A 20,019-nucleotide genomic window follows, 5' to 3' on the forward strand; every position below is an offset into this window, starting at 1 on the left:
GGGTGTTGGTACTATAGAAAACGATGGCAGCAACGAAAGGTGATTGAATCCTCAAGTTTGTTCAGGTTTTTTTTCGGGAGTTATGCCCTTAGAGCACGGCTATAACAAAAGAGGCACCATCATCCAGCTGCTGGCCGTACCTCTGAGTAAATTCTTCAAAAAGTGCCTAAAAGAGGGCTTTAATTTGATGCCTATCCTCGCGTCCAATCCCAAATCCAACATTCCAGGCTCCAAATTGCTGCAGCCTCCTGGGGATGCCGGTACGGAGCACTTCCCACTCAGCCCTAACGGGGGTGAGCAGCACATATCCTCGTCGCCTACAGCACCCAGTAATTGCATGATGACCACCAACACAGAGAATTTTCCATATTTTATTTCCACCTTTTCATTTATGATAGTACAGTAAAATAACGCTAAAAAAAAAATAAAAAATCTAGCCCCGACTTCCACGTCGCCAAGTACTCCCAACTGCAAACCTTTAGTGACTTTGGAAAGCCAAGTACACATTAGTCTGGGTTTACAGAGACATTTCCTTCAGGAGGACTGACTTGTTCAGAGGGAACACTGCTACATGCAGCTTACTTCACACCATTCCCAGAGAACAAGCCGTTCCATGGGTCCAGACTCCCCAGCTCCCTAAACATTGGTTCCTCTCACTCAACAGCTTGCAGAGAGCTTCGGGAGAAAGAGAGGCAGGGAAGTGTGTGATTCAATATTCATTCTCATAGAAGACAAGCTTTGTGCTATGATATTTTGCCCACATGGCAAATTCAAGGTGTGTAAACACAGCCAGAGCAATGCAGCAACTGGAGGAAGACAATGAATAAGTGCAACTCGGGCAAAAGGGAGTCACTTTTCTTTTGAAATGATCAGAGAAGGTGGCTGGGGCAGGAAACTGACTCAGCAGTGAAACAGGTATCACGGTACACCTAGGATACAGAATCAGTGAGAATATAGCTCAAGCTTGGTTGCCTTTACAAATTCTGAAGAATATTTAACATCTCCGCTTTCTTTCACAACTGTAATCTGCTGCACTTTCCAGAAGCACAGAAGTTTGCTTTTACTGCAATGTAAAGCTACTATGGAAAAAAATGGAAGCATAGAGCTCATCTTTCAAAACTAGATATAAAAGTCAATCCACTCTAGAAGGTCTTATGTAACTAAATACAACCATCCATTCCTTGTGATTCAATTCATGTTTATATTTGGAAGTAAAAAAAATATATACTCCAAAAGTTTGTCTGCATGAACTTACACTTTTGTCCTAGAAACCAAGTACTCTTGATACCAGGAGCTATGACCATAAAGTAACTTCAGCTCAGGACACCCACCTATTGCTGAATCCAGATGTGCTGGTGGGAGCAGCTCATCATCATTCTCTGCCTTCCAGTGCCAGATTATCAAAAGATTGCTGTGGAACATCTTAAAAGTTAATCCATCTGGCTCTGAGACAGGCTGAGGGTGTGCTCACACAAGCACATCCCAAGAAGCAGTGGTTTCTGGGAAGGAGTGCTAGGAAGTGCCTGAAGTCAATAGCTTTTTCCACTGACAGAATGATAAATCTGCTCACAGCCTTGTGTTCTCATCTAGGAGAGAAAATTACTAAGGAGCAGCAGAAATGGTTGCAGTTCTAGTCATGGCCACAGCTCCCAATTCTCTTCATGGGCACAAGAGGATACTTGGCTCATATGCACCCATGAAAGTTCAGTGCATTAGAGGAGGTGTATTTGAGAGGGTGAGGATCCTTTCTGTCACAGAAAAGTTGGTAAATTTGCATCTTCTGAATTAGGCAACAGTATTGCTGGCAGTTTAAGAGTCAGATTAATCCAGATTCAGTCCAGAAGCAGCAACAAGCTAGGCAGGACTTCACAAAAATGGCTACAATCAACTCTTCTTCCTCCTAACTTTACAGTGCAGAGAAAATGCAGGGTGCCCAGACTAGTAGCCTAGGGAAAAATACCCCAAATCCTACCAAACATAACATTTCCTAATTTATGATACACAAGCTTCCTAAGAGTCTAGCCTTTAAAATGCTCCACAGATGCTGAAAAGAGAGTTACACATGGAAAAAAAAAACCCCAACAAAATCAACCTTGAAGAAGCTGGTTAACAGTAAAAAATATGACAACTCCAATCCTGGTATGGGCAAAAGGTGTTTTTAGAATAAAAGTGACCCTTTCTAGTGCAGGGCTGTCGCTTCGTTTGTCCAATAGCATTTTCCACTAAAGAAATGCTCCTCCAACTAAAAATATAAAAGATAATAATTTAATAATTATACTTCAGGTATTATTTAAGGTTTATAATTTATTAAAGTTAGATTTTTTTACACACATTTCCTATTTTCATCTTGAAAGGGCAGCCAATCTTAAAACAGTCACATGTTGATAAAGGCTTGCTACTTAAGAGCCATTTTTAAACATTCTCAGTCTGACTCATTTGAGACAAGAGAGGTTTACCCACCCCAAAAAAAAAAAAAAATTAAAACAGGCTCCTTATCAGTCACTACCTTCACCAGCCAATGCACATTAGCTACTGGCAGCTCTGATCAGCAACTGCAAAGTTGGTTGCATCTGCTGAGAGTTACCATCTTCTGCAAAAGTTTATTTTTCACTTAACAGAGAAAACTAAGCCTGGCATGTATCTGCCTGTGGAAATCAGTCATAACCCTCAGTTGCATGGCATTGCTAAAATAAAGATGTTTCACTTCTTAACAAGTTACAAAAATTAACTGAATAAAGACTTAGAAATAATCACTGCAGTTTTCCATTAAATATAGCATCATTAATTCAGTGAAATCAGAGAAAAAAAAATATAAGAAAACCTTTCAAAATAGCTCCTTAGTTGCACCTTGCTTGAACTGAACCCTTGGTATATGAGCAGCATGAGTAATCTCATTTCATTCCCCACCATAACACAAGAAAGAACACAAACAATAAAAAAATAAGATATAAAAACCACAGTACATGAGAAATCCATGTAAAAAAACCAACCGTATCAAGGAGCTCAGTAACAACTTAAAGCACCACTCAAAATTAAGTACCATACCTGTTACAGTACATTCCATTTATTATGACAATTTAAGGCTAAAATAGGTACGACTCCCTTAAAGTCAAGCTTTCTTATATTTATAAATGCATACAAACATTAAGTAGATACAAATGCGTAGGGGGTTTTTATTGCTCTGAATTGTCTACTAGAATGTTCGACTTTCCCAGATGTCATCTCAGTTTGTCTTTTTTAATCAAGCTGAAGTCCTACAATTGCAACTCATGGCACTTGTAGGATTATAGACCTTCTCTGATTTGAACTGAAAATAAATTCCAAGACATACCAGACAACACTGCCCATCACTGAAAACTTTGCATCTTGGTCAACTAAACATTCATCCATAAGATACATAACAATTCATCACAAAGATTAGGTCTGCAATGCTTCAGGAAAGATTTTCTTTTCAAAATAACAGGTCTAACCAAGCGGCAAATAAGACAACCAGCAAGAAATTTTTGACTAGTACCAGTCTAACAGACTGGGCTTTAAAAAAAAAAAAAAAAAAAGCTGAATACATGCTCCAAAACAAAGAGCAAACTCTTCTTCTTGCTCATAGAGCAATTATGTTTCCTAATTATGTAGGGCAATGCCTCATTCTGCCAGTGCCAAATTCTTTGACTGTAGCTTGTCCATTTCTTGGCCAATGTTTCCCTCAATGGTATCACACTGGGCAAGAAAAACCTGGGAATAATAAACAAAGATATATTATTGGGAATGCAGTTACAGCAACAGCAGATGCTTCTTAAGAATATAAACTACAGTGTGGATCATCGAGTTAAGGATGCCAACTCAACAACCATCTTCCAGCTCAGTTTTGGTAATAACTTTTTCACAATTTTGTTTACCTAGAATCCAACAGAAACATGATATTTGATACAGCAATAACATGGTTGCCCATTCTCACCAGTCCTGCCACTTAAATACTTTGAGTTGATCCAAAATCCATGAACAACAGTAAGGATCATAAAGGTTCAGAAAAGTCAGTGCTTCAGTTTTGAACATGACTTTTAAACTCCTTTCTGAAACACTTCTGTAGCCAAGGGGGGGAGTGCTAAACCTACTCAGTCAAATCTAAACCAAACTTTCAATAAACCAAAGCCTTTTCTATTTCTCAGGACTACAGGGCAACATGAACTCTCAGCTTTATCAGTAGGTAGCTGGTGGGCCTCAAAAGACATAAAAAAGGGGCAGTCCACAGCACCTTAAGCTTTCTTAGAACCTGCTTACCAGTTCTTACAAGTATAGCAACCCACACACAGGAATTAAGTGCAAGCAGCCAGTAGTGACTTTGCTTGTACAAAGCACAAAACACCAGCACATTGAGCCAGTAAATTTTTAGGCCAATCTCAATGAGTGAGACAACATTGTAGTTTCTGGGCAGATTCTTCCACTATCTATACATGTCTTGCTCTCAGTTTTGCAGTGCCTGCATGAGACTTTAATAGTCAAAACAGATACTTAATGTTATTACATGAAAATGACATTAAGAAACTTCCTTCCCTCTAGGAAGGAAACTGTTGTGCCACATGAATACCTCTCAACCACCACACTGTTTTCAATCATTTGTCTTCAACTAATCCCTGAGCTGGCATCAACTTCATTAAGTTTATGCTTTATTAACTAAGCATATATTGACACAGTTTTCTTGTTCTGGAAAACCAAATTGTTGTTGACTGCCCTGGAACAATAACACTGCTAGTAAGGTTCAGAAGGAGTTAGTTGACTGCATCTTTGTGTTCAGAACTTTGTGTTGATTATTCCAGCCACCAACATACAGCTAGGGAGGAATCATCCCATTTTCTGTACCAGCTACCTGAATTACTTTAAAAGAATCAGGAAGCTGTAAGGCCAATCATTAATGTAAGTTACAAATAGTACCTGAAAAAAACACGAACTATGGAATCTGTATTTTTGCATGTTTTATAAAGCCATTAAATATCTCTCAAAGGGAGATCGTAAATATACCAGTGTAAGAATAAACATGGAAAAATCTCTAAGATCTAAACAGCCATCATTTTCACAAACTCTAGGTATACAAGTACCCCGCATTTATGGAAAACAAAACAAAAAAAATGCTCACCTGAACTCTTTTCACCAACCCCTTCTTTTTCAATTTACAATCACTGAAATTTTCTGGCAGACTCTGTAGTAAAATAAACAAAGAAGTTGATGCAGCTTAATTAAAGTATCAAATAATCCTCTTGACAGGAATCCTGAAAATGAGATGCCTGCTCAGTAATGATGCTTGCAGAAGAATTCAATAGAAAAAGTAATGAATGCAGGAATTCTGGCATACTGCATGCTGATTACAAAGGACTAAACTAGAAAAGTTGTCACGTGTCCTTAGGCAACATACAGCAATAACCATAGATGCTACTTCTGTCTACTGTAGTGCATGTGAACTGTTCTGCTGAATATGACCATCAGCCTGACCATCACAGAGAATGTGGATTAAGGGAGATACCCTTCCAAATACAAACTGGTGCAGTTTTATCTTATGAACAGGGACAGAAATATATAAAATTGAAACTTATGCTGCCTTTATTTCCTTGTTTTGTTTTGTTTTATTTTTAAAATTGATATTAACCCTCTTAATACCAAAAACACTCTTCAATATGTTCTAAGATTAATTCCATCACATATCTAACCTTTATATATTTTGTGAGAAATAGGGGGAAGATGTAACTTTGAAAGTAAGTTACAAAGTTAACTCCAGGAATCTGTCATGCATGATGTAAATCTTCCTAAAGGAGCCTGTTCTACAGCAGTCACTTTCTTAATTTATGTTATATACCTTACATCCTTGGATCTACAGCACAGGATAGGTTCAGAAGGTATTATGTTCTCAAAAACTGTCTCCCTAAAGTGAAAACTCCCTTTTTAAAAGTGGTACATGTCTATTTTCCAAACCACAGCCTTTCTTCATTTGTTCATTTTGGAATCTATTTTGCTGTTTACAGTGTCTTTTCTAGTGCTGTATAGCATAGTAAGCCCTTGCTCACTGTAGCATGCTGCAACATAGCAACCTGCATGTCTCCTCCCAATAAGCAGGGCACTGAAAATACTGTTACCTACTTTTCTTTCAGACACTGGATGCTCCAAAGATTACAAAACAACTGAGAAGTTAAAGCTATGGGTGAATTCCCTTAAACACTAGTTCACAAATTTTAAAAAGGCAGCTTTTGGAGTACTTGTAAGTTGTCACAGGGAAAAAAAAGTTTCTAAAAAGTATTCTGAGAGATTTTAGACATATGATCATGAAACCAGGTGAGAAAATAACCCTAATTTTCCCTTGGCTTTCAAAAACACAATTCACTTTTTGAAACTACAAATATATGACAAGAAACATTTAACATAAAGCGTATTTGGTGTGTACTACTTTGACTCCATGTGTATAAAATCCTGAAAGAACAAAGATATGTTAGGCCTAATTATTAATGGCTGATTCTTAACAGAAAATGAAGATGCTATCTAACTGTCACATAAATTATTTTATTACTTGCACTCTTCCATGACTTTGAATTTCTCAATAATCAATATAAAAATGAAATTATGCACTAGATCAGATACACTGCTCATCTCCCTTGCTGAATATCTATCTCAGGCTGTGCTTTCTGAAGGAGATTCTGGCCTATGCAAGTATTCCTACCAATCTGAATCAGCAGATTAACAAACAATTTTCTGATTATCACAACAGGCCTAAGTTAACTTGCAGGAGCAGACAGGGAGCTCTAGCTGGGCTTACTGCACAAAGTCTGTTTCTAAAGCAAATACTAGAAACTGGAAGAAACTTTGAAACCTTAGCATAAAGAAGATATTCAGACTATTTCTATTTCTGAGAACATTTTTCAAAACTGCTCTTTTTAATTACATCCGTATTTTCAACTATGTTTTCTTGCACACTCTCCTAACTGTCTAGTTTTTGGTTTGCTGGGGCTTTTTTGTTGTTTGTTTGGTTTTTTTAAATCACACTTTGTAATCCCCTTGGCAGAGACATGGAATTGGAAGGACTAAATGTACTAACTCACCAAGATGCTTTAAAGGTGTTTTGCAATCAAATTCGTTACGTTTACAAATTTTAACATGGAATTAAATCTCACAGTCTCTCTGTTTTACCTTAGTCAGTTTACATCTCCTCTCCAGGAATACGTTGTCCAACTATTCAGGGCTTAACAGGTGAAGCTGGCAATAAACCTTAAGTCACTGTAACACTATTTAATTAAAATAAAATTTAATTAAAGGAGGAGTATCTTAAGACTAGGCAGTGCTTCTGCAAAAATCTTGCCAAATCTACATTTAGGTACTAACATTGCTTACAGAGGAGCAGTTTGGATTGACATATGTCTTTTTACTGCTCAGTGTATTCTTAATTTTAGAGCAGGTTTCCTCTTCTCATTGTATTTTCTCTGTGAAAAACCCTGATCAAGTCTCATAGTCCTTTGTCTGCAAGGTATTAAAACTTTCAAAAGTGACGGAATTGCTGGCTTCATGTCACCAATTTCTGTGTAATTCCTGGCAAAGGTTCTTTATCCTCCCCTCCTCCAGCCAAAAACAGAGCCCAGTTTCTCCTTACCAGCTATTACCATCCCCAAATTCAGAATTGCTAACCACATCTCCTCAAGAGTTGTCACCCTGCAGAATACACTAACATGATTCCTTCTTGTTTACACAATGCTCATGCTTTACTTATTTTAAAACCAATCACCATTTAAAGAATGTTACAGCTCAAAAGAATTCCTTCAAGACTTGGCCAAGAAGGCCAGCACCACCCTAACCTGCATCAGGAATCATGTAACCAGCAGGGCCAGGTGGGTGATCCTGCCCCTACACTCAGTCTTGGTGAGGCCACACCTCAAGCACTGTGTGCAGTTTTGGGCACCCCAGTGTAGGAAGGACACTGAGGTGCTGGAGAGGGTGCAGAGAAGGGCAACTGGGCTGATTAGGGGTCTGGAGAACAGGCCTGATGAGGAGAGGCTGAGGGAACTGGGGCTGTTCAGCGTAAGGAAGAGGAGGCTGAGGGGAGACCTCATTGCTCTCTACCACTATCTGAAAGGAGGCTGTAGTGAGACAGATGTTGGCCTCTTTTCCTTGGAGACCAGTGATAGGACAAGAGGAAGTGGGATCAAGTTCCACTTGGGGAGGTTGTTCAGGTTTGGTATTAGAAAAAATTTCTTCATAGAAAGAGTGGGTAAACATTGGAATAGGCTGCCCAGGAAGGTGGTGGATGCACCTGGTGGTGTTCAAAAGACAGGCAGATGAGGTTCTATAGCAGATGGTTTAGTGGTTAGGGGTTGTAGGGCAGATGGTTGGACTTGATGAGCTTAGACATCTTTTCCAACCTTGATGATTTGATGATTCAGTGATTCTATGACTTCGCTTTCACACCTCTGGCAAAGACAACACTATATTTATTCTCCCACACCAATACTGTATGACTACCCACCTATGTCTCCATTTCTTAAATCATTTCTAAATTCACAGGTGTCGAACACATGGAATCTAGTGAAAAGGAGTATTAGTTCCAAACTCAACTCCTCTAATTAATTAGCTTTTCCACTAACAGTAAGACCATGACATTGCTAGGATAGAAAACAACATGTAGGCTTCCTCACCCTTAGCTCTCTATAACCATACAAATCTCATTTTATCTGAAGCTAGTTGTATTTCACTGATCCAAACAATATATGACAACCAAGACACTAAAGAAACTTTCACGAAAATTCTGGAAAAAAACCCCATGAAACTGAAACATTTTCATTGTGAGCTTGCTGGTGAATTTCATTTCTACAATGCATCCATTCTTCTGTCTTAAGAAAACAGCTCGGTCACTTTTTTTTTTTTAACATGGTGTTGACTGAATCAGTAGCATACTGATATCATCAACAGCATTCAAGAGATTTGTCAGAACTTTTTTTTTTTACACGGCTAACAAAAAGAATAGTAAATACTGTATAAAACAATAAAATACTTTCTGGAAGCTTTATGCTATTCTGCTTTGCATTTCTGTTTACCACTTTTTACTTCAGTGGAACCCATTTCAGCTGTTGCAGGAGCTTGAGCCATACGAATCAATGGGGCCAGATGCCATCTACCCTAGGGTGTTGAGAGAGCTCGCTGATGTTGTTGCGAAGCTGCTCTCCATAATCTTTGAGAAATTGTGGATATTGGGAGACATATATGAAGACTTTGAGGAAGGCTTAATGCCACCCCCATACTTAAGAAGGGTTCCAAGAGACCCATTAGTCGCATCTCAGTCCCTGGGAATGTCAAGAAGCGAATCATCCTGGGGACTATTAAGGGTCATGCCTAACAAGCCATATTGCCTTCTAATGCAAAGTAACCCACTCGGCTGATGCAGGGCAAGCAGTGCACATCATCTACCTGGACTTTTCCAAGGCTTTTGATACAGTACCTCCACGGCCTCATCCTTGGAAAACTGACTCGGCATGTCCTGGACAAGTGGTCTGTGCAGTGAGTGGGGAACTGGCTGACAGACCATTCCCAGAGGGTGACAGTAAGTAGTTCATCCTCCAACTGGCAACAGGCCACAAATGGAGCTCCCCAGGGATCGATATTGGGAGCGATGCTGTTTAGCATCTTCATAAGTGACCTGGATGTTGCAATCAAGAGCATCCTGATGAAGTTTGCTGATGACACCAAGATGAGTGCAGAGGTTGACACTCCAGAAGGGAGAGCCACCCTCAAGGATGACTAAGACAGACTGGAGAAGTGGGCTAACAGGAACTTCATGAAGTTCAACGTAGAGAACTGCAAGATCTTGCACCTGGGAACACATAACCCAGGAGTGCAGTTCAGACTGGAATCCACTTTGCTGGAGAGCAGCCTTGTGGAATGGGACCTGGGGGTCTTGGTGGCCAACAGGCTCAACATGAGCAAACGGTGTGCTGCAGCAGCAAAGAAAGCCAATGGGGTGCTGGGTTGCATCAACAAGGGCATCACCAGCAGAGACAAAGAAGTTACCACCCTGCTCTACTCAGTGCTTGCCAGAGCACACAGGAAGTACTGCATTCAGTTTTGGTCCCCACTGTACAAAAAGGATGTGGAAAGGCTGGAGAGGGTCCAGAAAAGAGACATCAGGATGATCAGAGGACTGGAGCACCTGCAATATGAGAAGACTCTGAGAAAATTGTGTCTGTTCAGCGGTGAGAAAAGACGGCTGAGGGGAGATGTTATTACAATGTTCCAGTACTTAAAGGGCAGCTACAAAGATGGAGACTCTATTTACAAGAAGTCACATGGACAAGACAAAGGGCAGTAGGCACAAGGTGCTCCTGGTGAGATTCCATTTAAACACAAGAGGAAAATTTTTCACAGTCAGACATTGGAATAGTCTCCCAGGGGAACTGGAGGATTCCCCCACTTTGGAAAGTTTTTGGTCTCAGCTCAACAGGGTGCCAAGACATAACACTAGAAGGGTTCCCCTTCAATGTGACATTCTATGATTTTATGATGTATGGCCACACCCATCAGCCACAGCTGACATCCCAGTGGTCTGCTGCCCTATAAAAGCAGGAGCCCCCACACCTGACCCACAGTTCACCCTCGAGCTTTGAGGCCTCCGGATGCCAATCATGGGTGGAAGGAAGAGAAGCTGTCGCAGGGAGGAGAGTGCCTGCCCATCTCGGCAGGGGAGGCCACAGAGCCGCTCCCCAGAGCCGCAGAGGAGGAAGGCACCTCCCAGGAGGAGGAAAGGGAGGCAGCAGAAGAGGAGAAGGAGGAGGAGCCCTCCTGCTGTGAGCGAAAGTGACCTGGTGTCTCTGTGCCGGGCCATGCAGCTCCTGTCTCTGTGCCCAGCAGGGAAGGCTGTGGAGCACAGGCTGCTGCCTGCCTGCCAGGAGCCAGAGCAGCGAGGGGCCGGGCCGCCCACCTTGCCGTGGGGCAGCACACAGACGGTTCCGGCAGCCACCTCCCAGGGGCCTGGAGAAGGGTAAGCAGCAGAGGAGGAACATCCCCCCTCACACCATGACAGCCACTGCCCGGGCTCACACAGCTGATGCTGCCCAGCACGGGCAAACAGCACAGGGCCCTGGCGTGTCTGTCTGCTGGGGCTTGGTGTGAGGCCCGGGCATGAGAGACAACACAGTCACTGGTCACAGGCAGTGACTGCCAACAAAACAAACTCTGTGGGCTTCCCACAGGCTCCTCTTAACTTCTCCCAGCAATAGACAGTTCCCTTGTTCCTTACCAAGGCCTTCACAGACCCTTCTTTTCCAGCCTCCACCACTACCCAGTTCCACTCCTCTGCACTAAGCCCAGCGGGAGAGTGGAGGAGAGGGCCTGGCTTCCATCCAGCTGTTGCCTTGGCCAGATGGCAAAGGACATGTCCCCATCAGCTGTCCTGCCTTTGCACCCCCCCTCCCATTACAGTTGCTAACATCACCAAGTAACATGGAACTCACTTCTCTTTTTTTAGTTTTAATTGAACAACTACGTCTCAGCTTCCACAAACAGAAAAGACACACAAGTCTTTTCCACAGGATCATCTTCCCTACAGAGAAACATCAACTCACACAAAAATAAAGTCCAAGGTCCACTGAGTTTTTGGAAGAAAATGGACATGTGAGCAATCCTGACTATTTAGCTTTAGCCAGAGTGAGCTAAGGGCCTCAAAACCCAGCTGCAAGGTTACTAAAAGATCAGCTATGGGCAAAAGATAAGGGAGTTGGCAGCAGAAAAGAAGAACAACAGGACGGGAAAGCATCGCATAGACAGCACATAAACAGTTGTATTTAACCAGTTAGAGCCCTGTGGCATACAAAGAATGTGTTGTACCAACCAGCAATATGCTTATATCATGTTATCAGCCTGACTGTGTATAAAAGGGCTACCGCTACTCTCAATAAATGGCAATACTTTGATTATATTCATCTGCATGTTGTCCACTGCGCTCTTCCCGACAGTCCACTAGCTGATGGGGTAGAGATATTAATAATGATCCAACAAGTGCAGGTAAATAAGACAACAGCAGTTGTCAATCATTTCTCTCACATTCCTAGAGTACAGAAACTTCCAAATACACTACTAGCATCTGGCTGGTACCATGACTAGAGGTAACCTCTGTCTGGATTAAAAACCAAAAATGCTGCAACAGCTCCCAGTACTACTAATGTTCACTACCAGAAAGCTGAAGAGGGACTTTTTAGAAAGGCAGGAATGCCAGGACAAGGGGTAACGGTTTTCAACAGGATGAAGATAGAATTAGACAAGACATTAGGAAGAAAGTCTTCATTGTGAGGGTGGTGAGACACTGGGACAGGTTTCCTAAGGAAGCTGTGGATGCCCACTCCCTGAAAGTGCTCAAGGACAGGCTATATGGGGCTTTGAGCAACCTGGTCTGCTCCTGGTGAGATTCTGTTTGAACACAAGAATTTTTCACCAGGAGGACAGTCAGACATTGGAATGACCTATTGGGGGAAGTGGTGGATTCACTTTGGCAAGTTTTAAGTCTCAGCTTGACAGGGTGTTGAGACATACCTCAATAATATTAGTAGGGTTGGACCAGATGATCCTTAGGACCCCTTCCAACCTGACATTCTGTGGTTTATAATTCATCTACATACCCAATTACTGTTTTGTGTTGCCACCTCTGTGTTGTTTCTCAACTACCTTACAGCTAAGTAATACCTAAGGTAGTTGGTGGCCCACTCACCTCATCTAGCCTAACACCAGTACAATGAACAGCTACATTTCATGTAAAGATTCCACCTAACTTTGCCTACCTCATCTGCAAGATTGCACACAAGTTTCATGGAAGTTCAGTTTTCATTACAAAAACACAGCCACCTTTGTTTATTGCAACAACTAAATAACTACTTTGATATGTGTAACATAATTTCAATTAGTGGTTATAAAACTTATTTCTTCCTTTAAAAAAATTGAGGCTCATCAATGTCTTATTAAGTTCTTATGCAACAGAGTAAAAAACAACAATTACAAATTTTAAAAGATCAGTATCTTTTAAAAGATACTAGTTACAATTAGTTTTAGCTCTGGTTGCTCCACTTCCACAAGAGACAAAACTAAGGTACAGGACTCCATTATTTCCTAAATCTAAACATGAAGTCAGTAGCTTATGTCTTCTAAAATCCTGTACTAAACCTGAAAGTCCCCCATCCAGTATTATTTAATGTATTTTGAATAGGCAAGTAAATAATAGCTTTCTGTTTAAGCCATGCAAAAGGTACCAGAATCAAAAATAAACTTCGGAAACTCAGTTTGGATTAATTAGAAAGCAGTGAAGAGGGTTTTGCAAGGCTGCTTTTTGCAAAGCTGGGTTCCAGCACTGTGCACCACTATACAAATACTGACCTTTTCCTAAATAAGACTTAGTATCAAAAAATTGAAGGGATCAGAAATAAGCTTTAATCCCATCCAGTCGAAACAGTTGTAACCTGATTGCTGTTTTCATGGTAACGCATAGTATATCTGATATATCAAATACAGAAGCATGTTACATGAATGTCTGTATGACAGCATTCAAGGACTGTCAGCAAAATATTTTCCTCTATATGAGTCAGAAAGTAGAATTTTCAGACTTTAAAACAAGCATATTAGAATTTTTTAAAAGTATTTAGGATCTGTTTGCTATAAAATAGCAAAAGTTGGTTTACCATGAAAAGTGTACATCAGAAAAGGAGGAAACAAGTTAAGGAGCTCCCCTTCATTCCTAGAAACATACCTATATTGTTCAGCATCTGATGATGGTCAAGTCAAACTATTACTCTATGATCTAGTTTGATGATGAACTTCTTCATTAAACTACATTTGGCTCACCAATTATAGGCAACTGCATGGAACCTTTCTGAACCAATCCCATGAAGTGTGACTGTACAAAGACATCACTACCACAGAAAAGTAGCATTTTTCCTCCAGAGCAGGATATTATGATTGTAATATACAATGTAATCATAAAAAGATGTTTATAGAGAATCATCAACAAAGAGAGAAACAGAATAAGGAAATACTCAAGTTGCCACAATCTTCTATTTATCTCTGCATAAGTCCCTTATAACCACGTAGGTCTCAGCTACTATATGATGCAAATATATATTACATTCTGGAAATATGCTGTAAGGTTATGATCCATTAATGACTGTGAAGCACTTGGATATACCCTAGTACATGCCAAAGAAAGCAAGCAGTCTTGTATATGCAGGCTTCTCAAATCAAAGTACTGTCAGTCTACATATGACTGACCAGAAAATTCTTCAGGACCTCCTCGTTCTTATGCAATACTGAATACAAAGTTTATCTGGTGTGTTTTTTCCAGGCCTTTACTATTACCATGAAGTTTAATGTTAAAAGTTTGCCAAGATAAACTAAAAGGGCAAAACTTGAGTAAAGGATACCCATTTCACGTAGTCTTAACAGGCTGCTGCCCCAAATTAAACTCTTCTGTAGAATGGGGATGCATACACAGGCATTAATGTCACATTTAGATTCTTTAGTATTCTTTTGGAGACTTACAGGGGCAAGAGCTGGATATTAAAGAAAAATGAGCAAACCAATTAATTGATTTTCAAATAAATTTTTCAGTATTCTGAAGTATCAAATAAATTACAAGAAAGATGTAAGTTCTAGGTTTCTGCTGGAATTTGACCCTTTTCTGTAATTATTGACATACCATGGCATCAATCTGTTCCAGGATCTTCATGAACTGCTCTGCAGTTCCTTTTATCCTCTTGTCCAGCTGTTTTAGTGCTTCTGCTTGGAGATCCTTGGCTAAAAATCCCTGAGGAGGAAAAGGATGCAAGGAAAGACAAAATTATTCTACACCCTGCAGAATACTCAGTTTAGAAAACCTGTCAGTCTATCAGAGCAGAAAGCATCTTTTACTGTTTCTGTATGATAGGGTTTCTTATCTCAATCTGTATTCTGTCAGTCTTTGAAATGCTAAATGTAAGGTCTGCTAGGCTTACTTAAAAGATTAAACAAGTAACAAATGTTCTCCTTTGGACTTTGAGAGAAGTATTTATGTTTTTCTAGATCTAAAGAATATAATTTATTTCGCATGCTACAATATTTATCCTTTTTCTTTCTAAACAGTGCCATGCCTCTATTTTGCAAATTCATAAACACCATTTGAAATACAGTGAGAATTTTACAGGCCCTTTGGACAGTTAAAAGGACCATCTTATTACTGACTACACAAAACCTTTAAACAGTAGTTCTTAAAAACATATACACCTAGAAATTCTGCAGAGATATAAAATGATACAAAACTGGCATACCTTCTGGATACTTGTGAACTCTTTATTAACTTCCTCTAACTTATTAGCTATTTGCTCCACTGATTTCTCCAAATCTTTTAACTTCTTTAATTCAGCCTCTTCTTCTGGACTATTCTGTGTATTCAAAAGTACAGCATTCACAACTATGGAACAAATAGTGTCACTGTGGAGCTAAAATGCAGCAACAGTGGTGATACAGACGTAACAATAATACCTATCAAGTAGGTATCTTCCAAAGCTTAATTGCAAAAACAGTCAAAGTCAACTGTACATAAGCACATTAAATAATACTAATTTGAAGGGAGAAAGAAAAAGTGCAAACAATTTTTTTACTTTTAAAGTAGTGGTAACATTTATATCATGATATATTAACTTGACCTCTACTTGGCAAAGACAGACACAAGTTATTTCACTAGAAATAACCCAGCAGGTTCAGTAGCTATATTTTTAAAATTTTTTTAACCAGAAAAATAATATGGGCAGACAGGGTCATCAGTGCACAAAGCACTGACAAGCAACATATTAGGCAAAAGTTTGTCAATAATGTAAGGCAGAAGTCAGTCAATAATGTAATTTCAGAAATGTACAAACTCCTGAGTTATTCACAGTACAACATGAGATTGAACTCAATTTTGTGGGTAGGTACACAAGATTAGCTTTATGCTGTAACTTGCTTCTGTGCTTAGCAACTGAATCACTAAAAAAATATCAATAATTTAAGAAAAAGAAAAAAAAGTAAAAAAAAAAAAGTACAAAAGCAACACTTACCCTTTTCCCAATCAACATGACTTTGCATCCATTTTTAACACCAAGTGCTGACAACGGTTGTTCCAGTTCTTTCAGAGACTTCCCTAAATGGAAAATGAGAAAGGAAAAGATAGCTAATGACATAGAAGACAATTAAAACATGGACATCTGAAAGTAACTAAAATGAAACCTATCATCAGTAAGAAACATTGACAGATTTATAAGTTACCTTTGTATATCAGTTTCTGAAAAGGAACTGGAACTCCAGTGACTTGTTCAATAAGTACAGCCATGTCTTGTAGTGTAGGTTCACCATCTTCTTGTTGAGAAGCAACCTGAATACTGTGTTTTTCATTACCTAACAAAAAGCAGAGTAATGGTAATACTTATTGTTACCTAGAGAGTATTACAGGGAATCTGTTTCTAGTATCTATTTTCATTAATGTAGAAAGTTCTCAAGTCACTGATTCTCAAGTACAATCATAATTTTCAAAGGATTCTATTGCCTTTCCTTCATTACTTACCTCAGCTGAAACATTTGTTCTACATTATAACAATCTGAAGAGATGGATTCTACTGGCATAAGAGTCCTGCTAAATAGTAATCCCCACCTCTTTTCAAGAGTGTGAATGGTGTTCAGACATCTGGCAAGCTAAAGCATGAAAGCTCACACTTTCTGATTTATTCAATTTCCTACTTGTAGGAACTTTTAATGATTGAGTCTTGAAGAATCTGAGACAATTTACACTTCCTTTGCTCCCCACTTTGTACCCATGAGATGCAAGCAGTCAGTGTCTACCCTGCCTCCACCATACACCTGAAATAATTCTCACAGTCCAAAAATTACTTCTCCCCATAATACTGCTGACCTACCAGCCTTAACCACTTTGAGAATTCTCAGCCCGCATATCACCTTCCACTTACGAAGCATCCTACTCAGGCTCTCTCAGATTATTTGCATTAAAGCAAGTTATTCTAAAAATAGGAGTCTATCAGTTAATCTCTGCTTTGCAGTAGGCCCGTTCTATAACTCTCTGCTCCCACACACTTCAGGCCCATCAATCTGAAAGCACCCACAGGAATCAGCCACCACTGGCTGCAAGGAAAACCAAGATTCTTAGTTTGCAGAAAGAATTCTTAAAAAGATACTGGGAAGAAAACTATTCTCATGCCACCGATTCGAAGTACACATATGTTTTATAAAGAAAAGTGCTAGAAACAGATTTTCAGATGTTCCAGCCTCCCAGAATCACATGACACTGGCCTGAAAAACTTGCAAACTACAGTATTTCTTAATTCCAAAATGGTTTTAAGCTCAAAACCACATTACACAAGCATCTTCCATAAACTAACCTCAATATATTTCAAAAGGCCATTTTGATAGATACAACTGCTTTGGGTAAGGGCTGTGCCTGTCAGCAGTTGAGAGAAAAACAACAAAACAAACAGCAAATGGGGAAGAGAACAGCTGAATTTTGCCTAGCAACAGGAAGAGTTTTAATTACAAATTATGAGTACCATTTTGGGCAGACTGTAACAAAAACTCACAGCAGAGTGAAATTACCATGTTAGAACTGGTACCTTATCAGTTTGCTTCAATACATGGATATACTAATTTAAAGTAATCACTAGTGCAAAATTCAAAAATCTTTTTGAAAACACCTATGCAAGTTTAAAAAAACAGGTCAATTCAATTTCTTGAAGACCATCAAGTGCTGCATCTGGGCCTACTACCATTCTGTTTCTTCACCTTTATTTCGATCCTCTCCCACTTTAATTCATGCATGCAAAGCTACAATAAAAATATTTGTGCTAAGCAGTAAACCAGCATCTGGCAGCAACAGGTACAACTCAGACAGTCAAAGTCAAAGGTGAAGGATGTCTTCTACTTGCTATTTATTAATGACAAAAAAATTACCAGATAAGAAAACAACTAGAATGATAAAAACATTCTCAAATAACTGTTGTTAAACAGCAAGATGTTTGAATTATAAATTCCTTACACATATGTATACATCTTTGCAAATTAAAGCCCCTCAGATCAAATGGAGCTCTCTGAGGGCATTAATGAGCACATGAATCATGAAGATTCAAACAGATTATTCCACAGAGTCTCAGATAAAACTGCCAGGTGACAAGAGAAACATTTTCACTAAACAGTGTACCACATAGCACAGTAACAGCTTGAAAACACCGAGAGGTAGAAATAAATTCTAAAGGTGAAAGGATGTCACCAACACAGTCCAAAAGGAACAGAAGAACTCCTTTTTCAATAATTAAAAAATAAGTCAAGTTGTATCATAAAAAATTAACAAGTTTTGTTAACAAAAATCAACTGACAAATACCTCCCTGATTTAATACGCTATCCTCCTAATTTTTCCTACTGTTAGATACACTTCATTAAAATTTAACCATTGTCTCTCCCATCTTACTTTTAATAACTGGTGAGTCCAGGCTATTCTTACTCTTTGCAGTAACTTTTTATACTTATTTGTGGACTTTACCACATCTTCCCTTCCACCTTCTTCTCTTTTTCTTCCTGAGCTAAAAAAGCCCCATCATGCCAGCTGACCTTTGAGTAACCCATTTCATGAGGTCAGCGCCCTGATGAAATCACACTGCTTTCAGCTGCAGTCTCGAAAACATTCAAGTTTATTCAACAAGGTGAGAGCCCACTGGGTAGCATCTTCTTTTATCATACACAGCTGACTTCGTGATGTATTCCATCTAAATGAAGACTGCTACAAAAAAAGTGACGGCTGCTCTGCACTCTCGGGCAAGCCCTGTCATCCGTTCCCACCATCATCCTTACAGTAGATCTATCCCCGTGCAGCGAGTTTGATCATCTGTTTGATGATTTATTGATATAGAAATTTATTTTCTTTTTTCTTTTTTTTTTTCTCCCTTATGTTGGATCAGTTTAGGGCAGACAGAGGGAAAACGTGGCCGACAGAGGAGTGAAACCTCACGGAAGAAATCAGCACCGAGGTCAGGCTGGGCAGAGGGCGAACCCTCCCCTCCCCGAGGCCGGGGTCGCTGCCTCCACCCAGCTGACAGCCGCAGCCCCGCGCAGGCGCCGGCAGCGCCGGCATTTTCTGCCTGCTTGAGGCTGTGAAGCGCTGCAGGGGGGGGTGCCAGAGGCGCTCACACACACTCACACCCGCCCGCTGCTTACAGCCGCTCCCGGACGCCTTCCGCCACCGCGGCCCGCCAGTTTCCCCGTTGCTCCGGGCGCCAGAGGCACCGCGGGCCCGCCCGACCCGGCCCGGCTACCGTTAATGGCTCAGGCGAGGCTGGGCTTGAGCGACCGGGAACGGCGGCCCCACAGGCCGGGACGAGCCCCCAAGGGAAAAGCCGTGGCCCGCCCTGCACGGTGCCGGCGGTGCCTGAGACACGAGGGCTGAGACACGGCGGGAGTCGCTGCGCTCGGCTGGGGCAGCAGCTGTGCCCCGGGCCCCCCGCCCTCCCTGCCGCGGGGCGGCTCTTACTGTATGTGACGGTGACGGTCACCGGGGCTCCGGGCGCCGCCATCTCACCCTGCCGCCTGGAAACCGTTCTGCAGGCGCCTCCCGGGGCGCGCGGGCAGCGCGTCACTTCCGCCCCTCTCCGCAGGATAGGGCGAGGGGACGTGACGCCATCGGGAGGGCGGGACCGAGCGTGTTTTGCGTCATCGGTGGCGTGACGCCATCAGTCGCGGGGAGGGTAGTGGGGAAGGGGATACGGCGAACTCCCTCAAAGGTAGGGGCGGGGGCAGGCAGCAGGGGCGTTTAGGGCCCCCAACCCTTACCGCGGCTTCGCCTCCCAGGGCCCCTCCACTGATCAGCGGCACGGCAGCCCCAGAGCCGCGGCCGGCAGCAGGTTTGGGTTGGGTTTGGGGTTTGATTTGGTTTTTGGTAGGAGGTTGGTGTCCCTACTGGTTTGCATTGCAGCTCCGAGCAACTCCTGACAGCAGGAGAGAGGCAACCAAATCAA

General features: G+C 41.0%; 1 protein-coding gene across 3 annotated transcripts; it reads right to left on the reverse strand.

The window, feature by feature from the left end:
* Window positions 1-356: 356 nt before the first annotated feature.
* Window positions 357-19,667, reverse strand: BAG1 (BAG cochaperone 1). Of its 3 annotated transcripts, XM_071736856.1 has the most exons (7): window positions 19,536-19,667; window positions 16,276-16,404; window positions 16,068-16,150; window positions 15,300-15,413; window positions 14,693-14,800; window positions 5,129-5,191; window positions 357-3,729 (listed from the first exon to the last, which is right to left on the reverse strand). In XM_071736856.1, exons 1-7 carry the CDS (start codon window positions 19,576-19,578, stop codon window positions 3,640-3,642), a joined length of 630 nt encoding a protein of 209 aa, XP_071592957.1. In that variant the 5' UTR covers window positions 19,579-19,667; the 3' UTR covers window positions 357-3,639. The 3 variants fall into 3 exon arrangements, with proteins under 3 accessions (XP_071592957.1, XP_071592959.1, XP_071592958.1); XM_071736858.1 differs by lacking the exon at window positions 15,300-15,413; XM_071736857.1 differs by lacking the exon at window positions 5,129-5,191 and having other exon boundaries at window positions 357-929.
* Window positions 19,668-20,019: the final 352 nt, after the last annotated feature.

The sequence above is a fragment of the Heliangelus exortis genome, chromosome 2 (genome assembly GCF_036169615.1).
Source record: "Heliangelus exortis chromosome 2, bHelExo1.hap1, whole genome shotgun sequence".
Lineage (NCBI taxonomy): Eukaryota > Metazoa > Chordata > Aves > Apodiformes > Trochilidae > Heliangelus > Heliangelus exortis.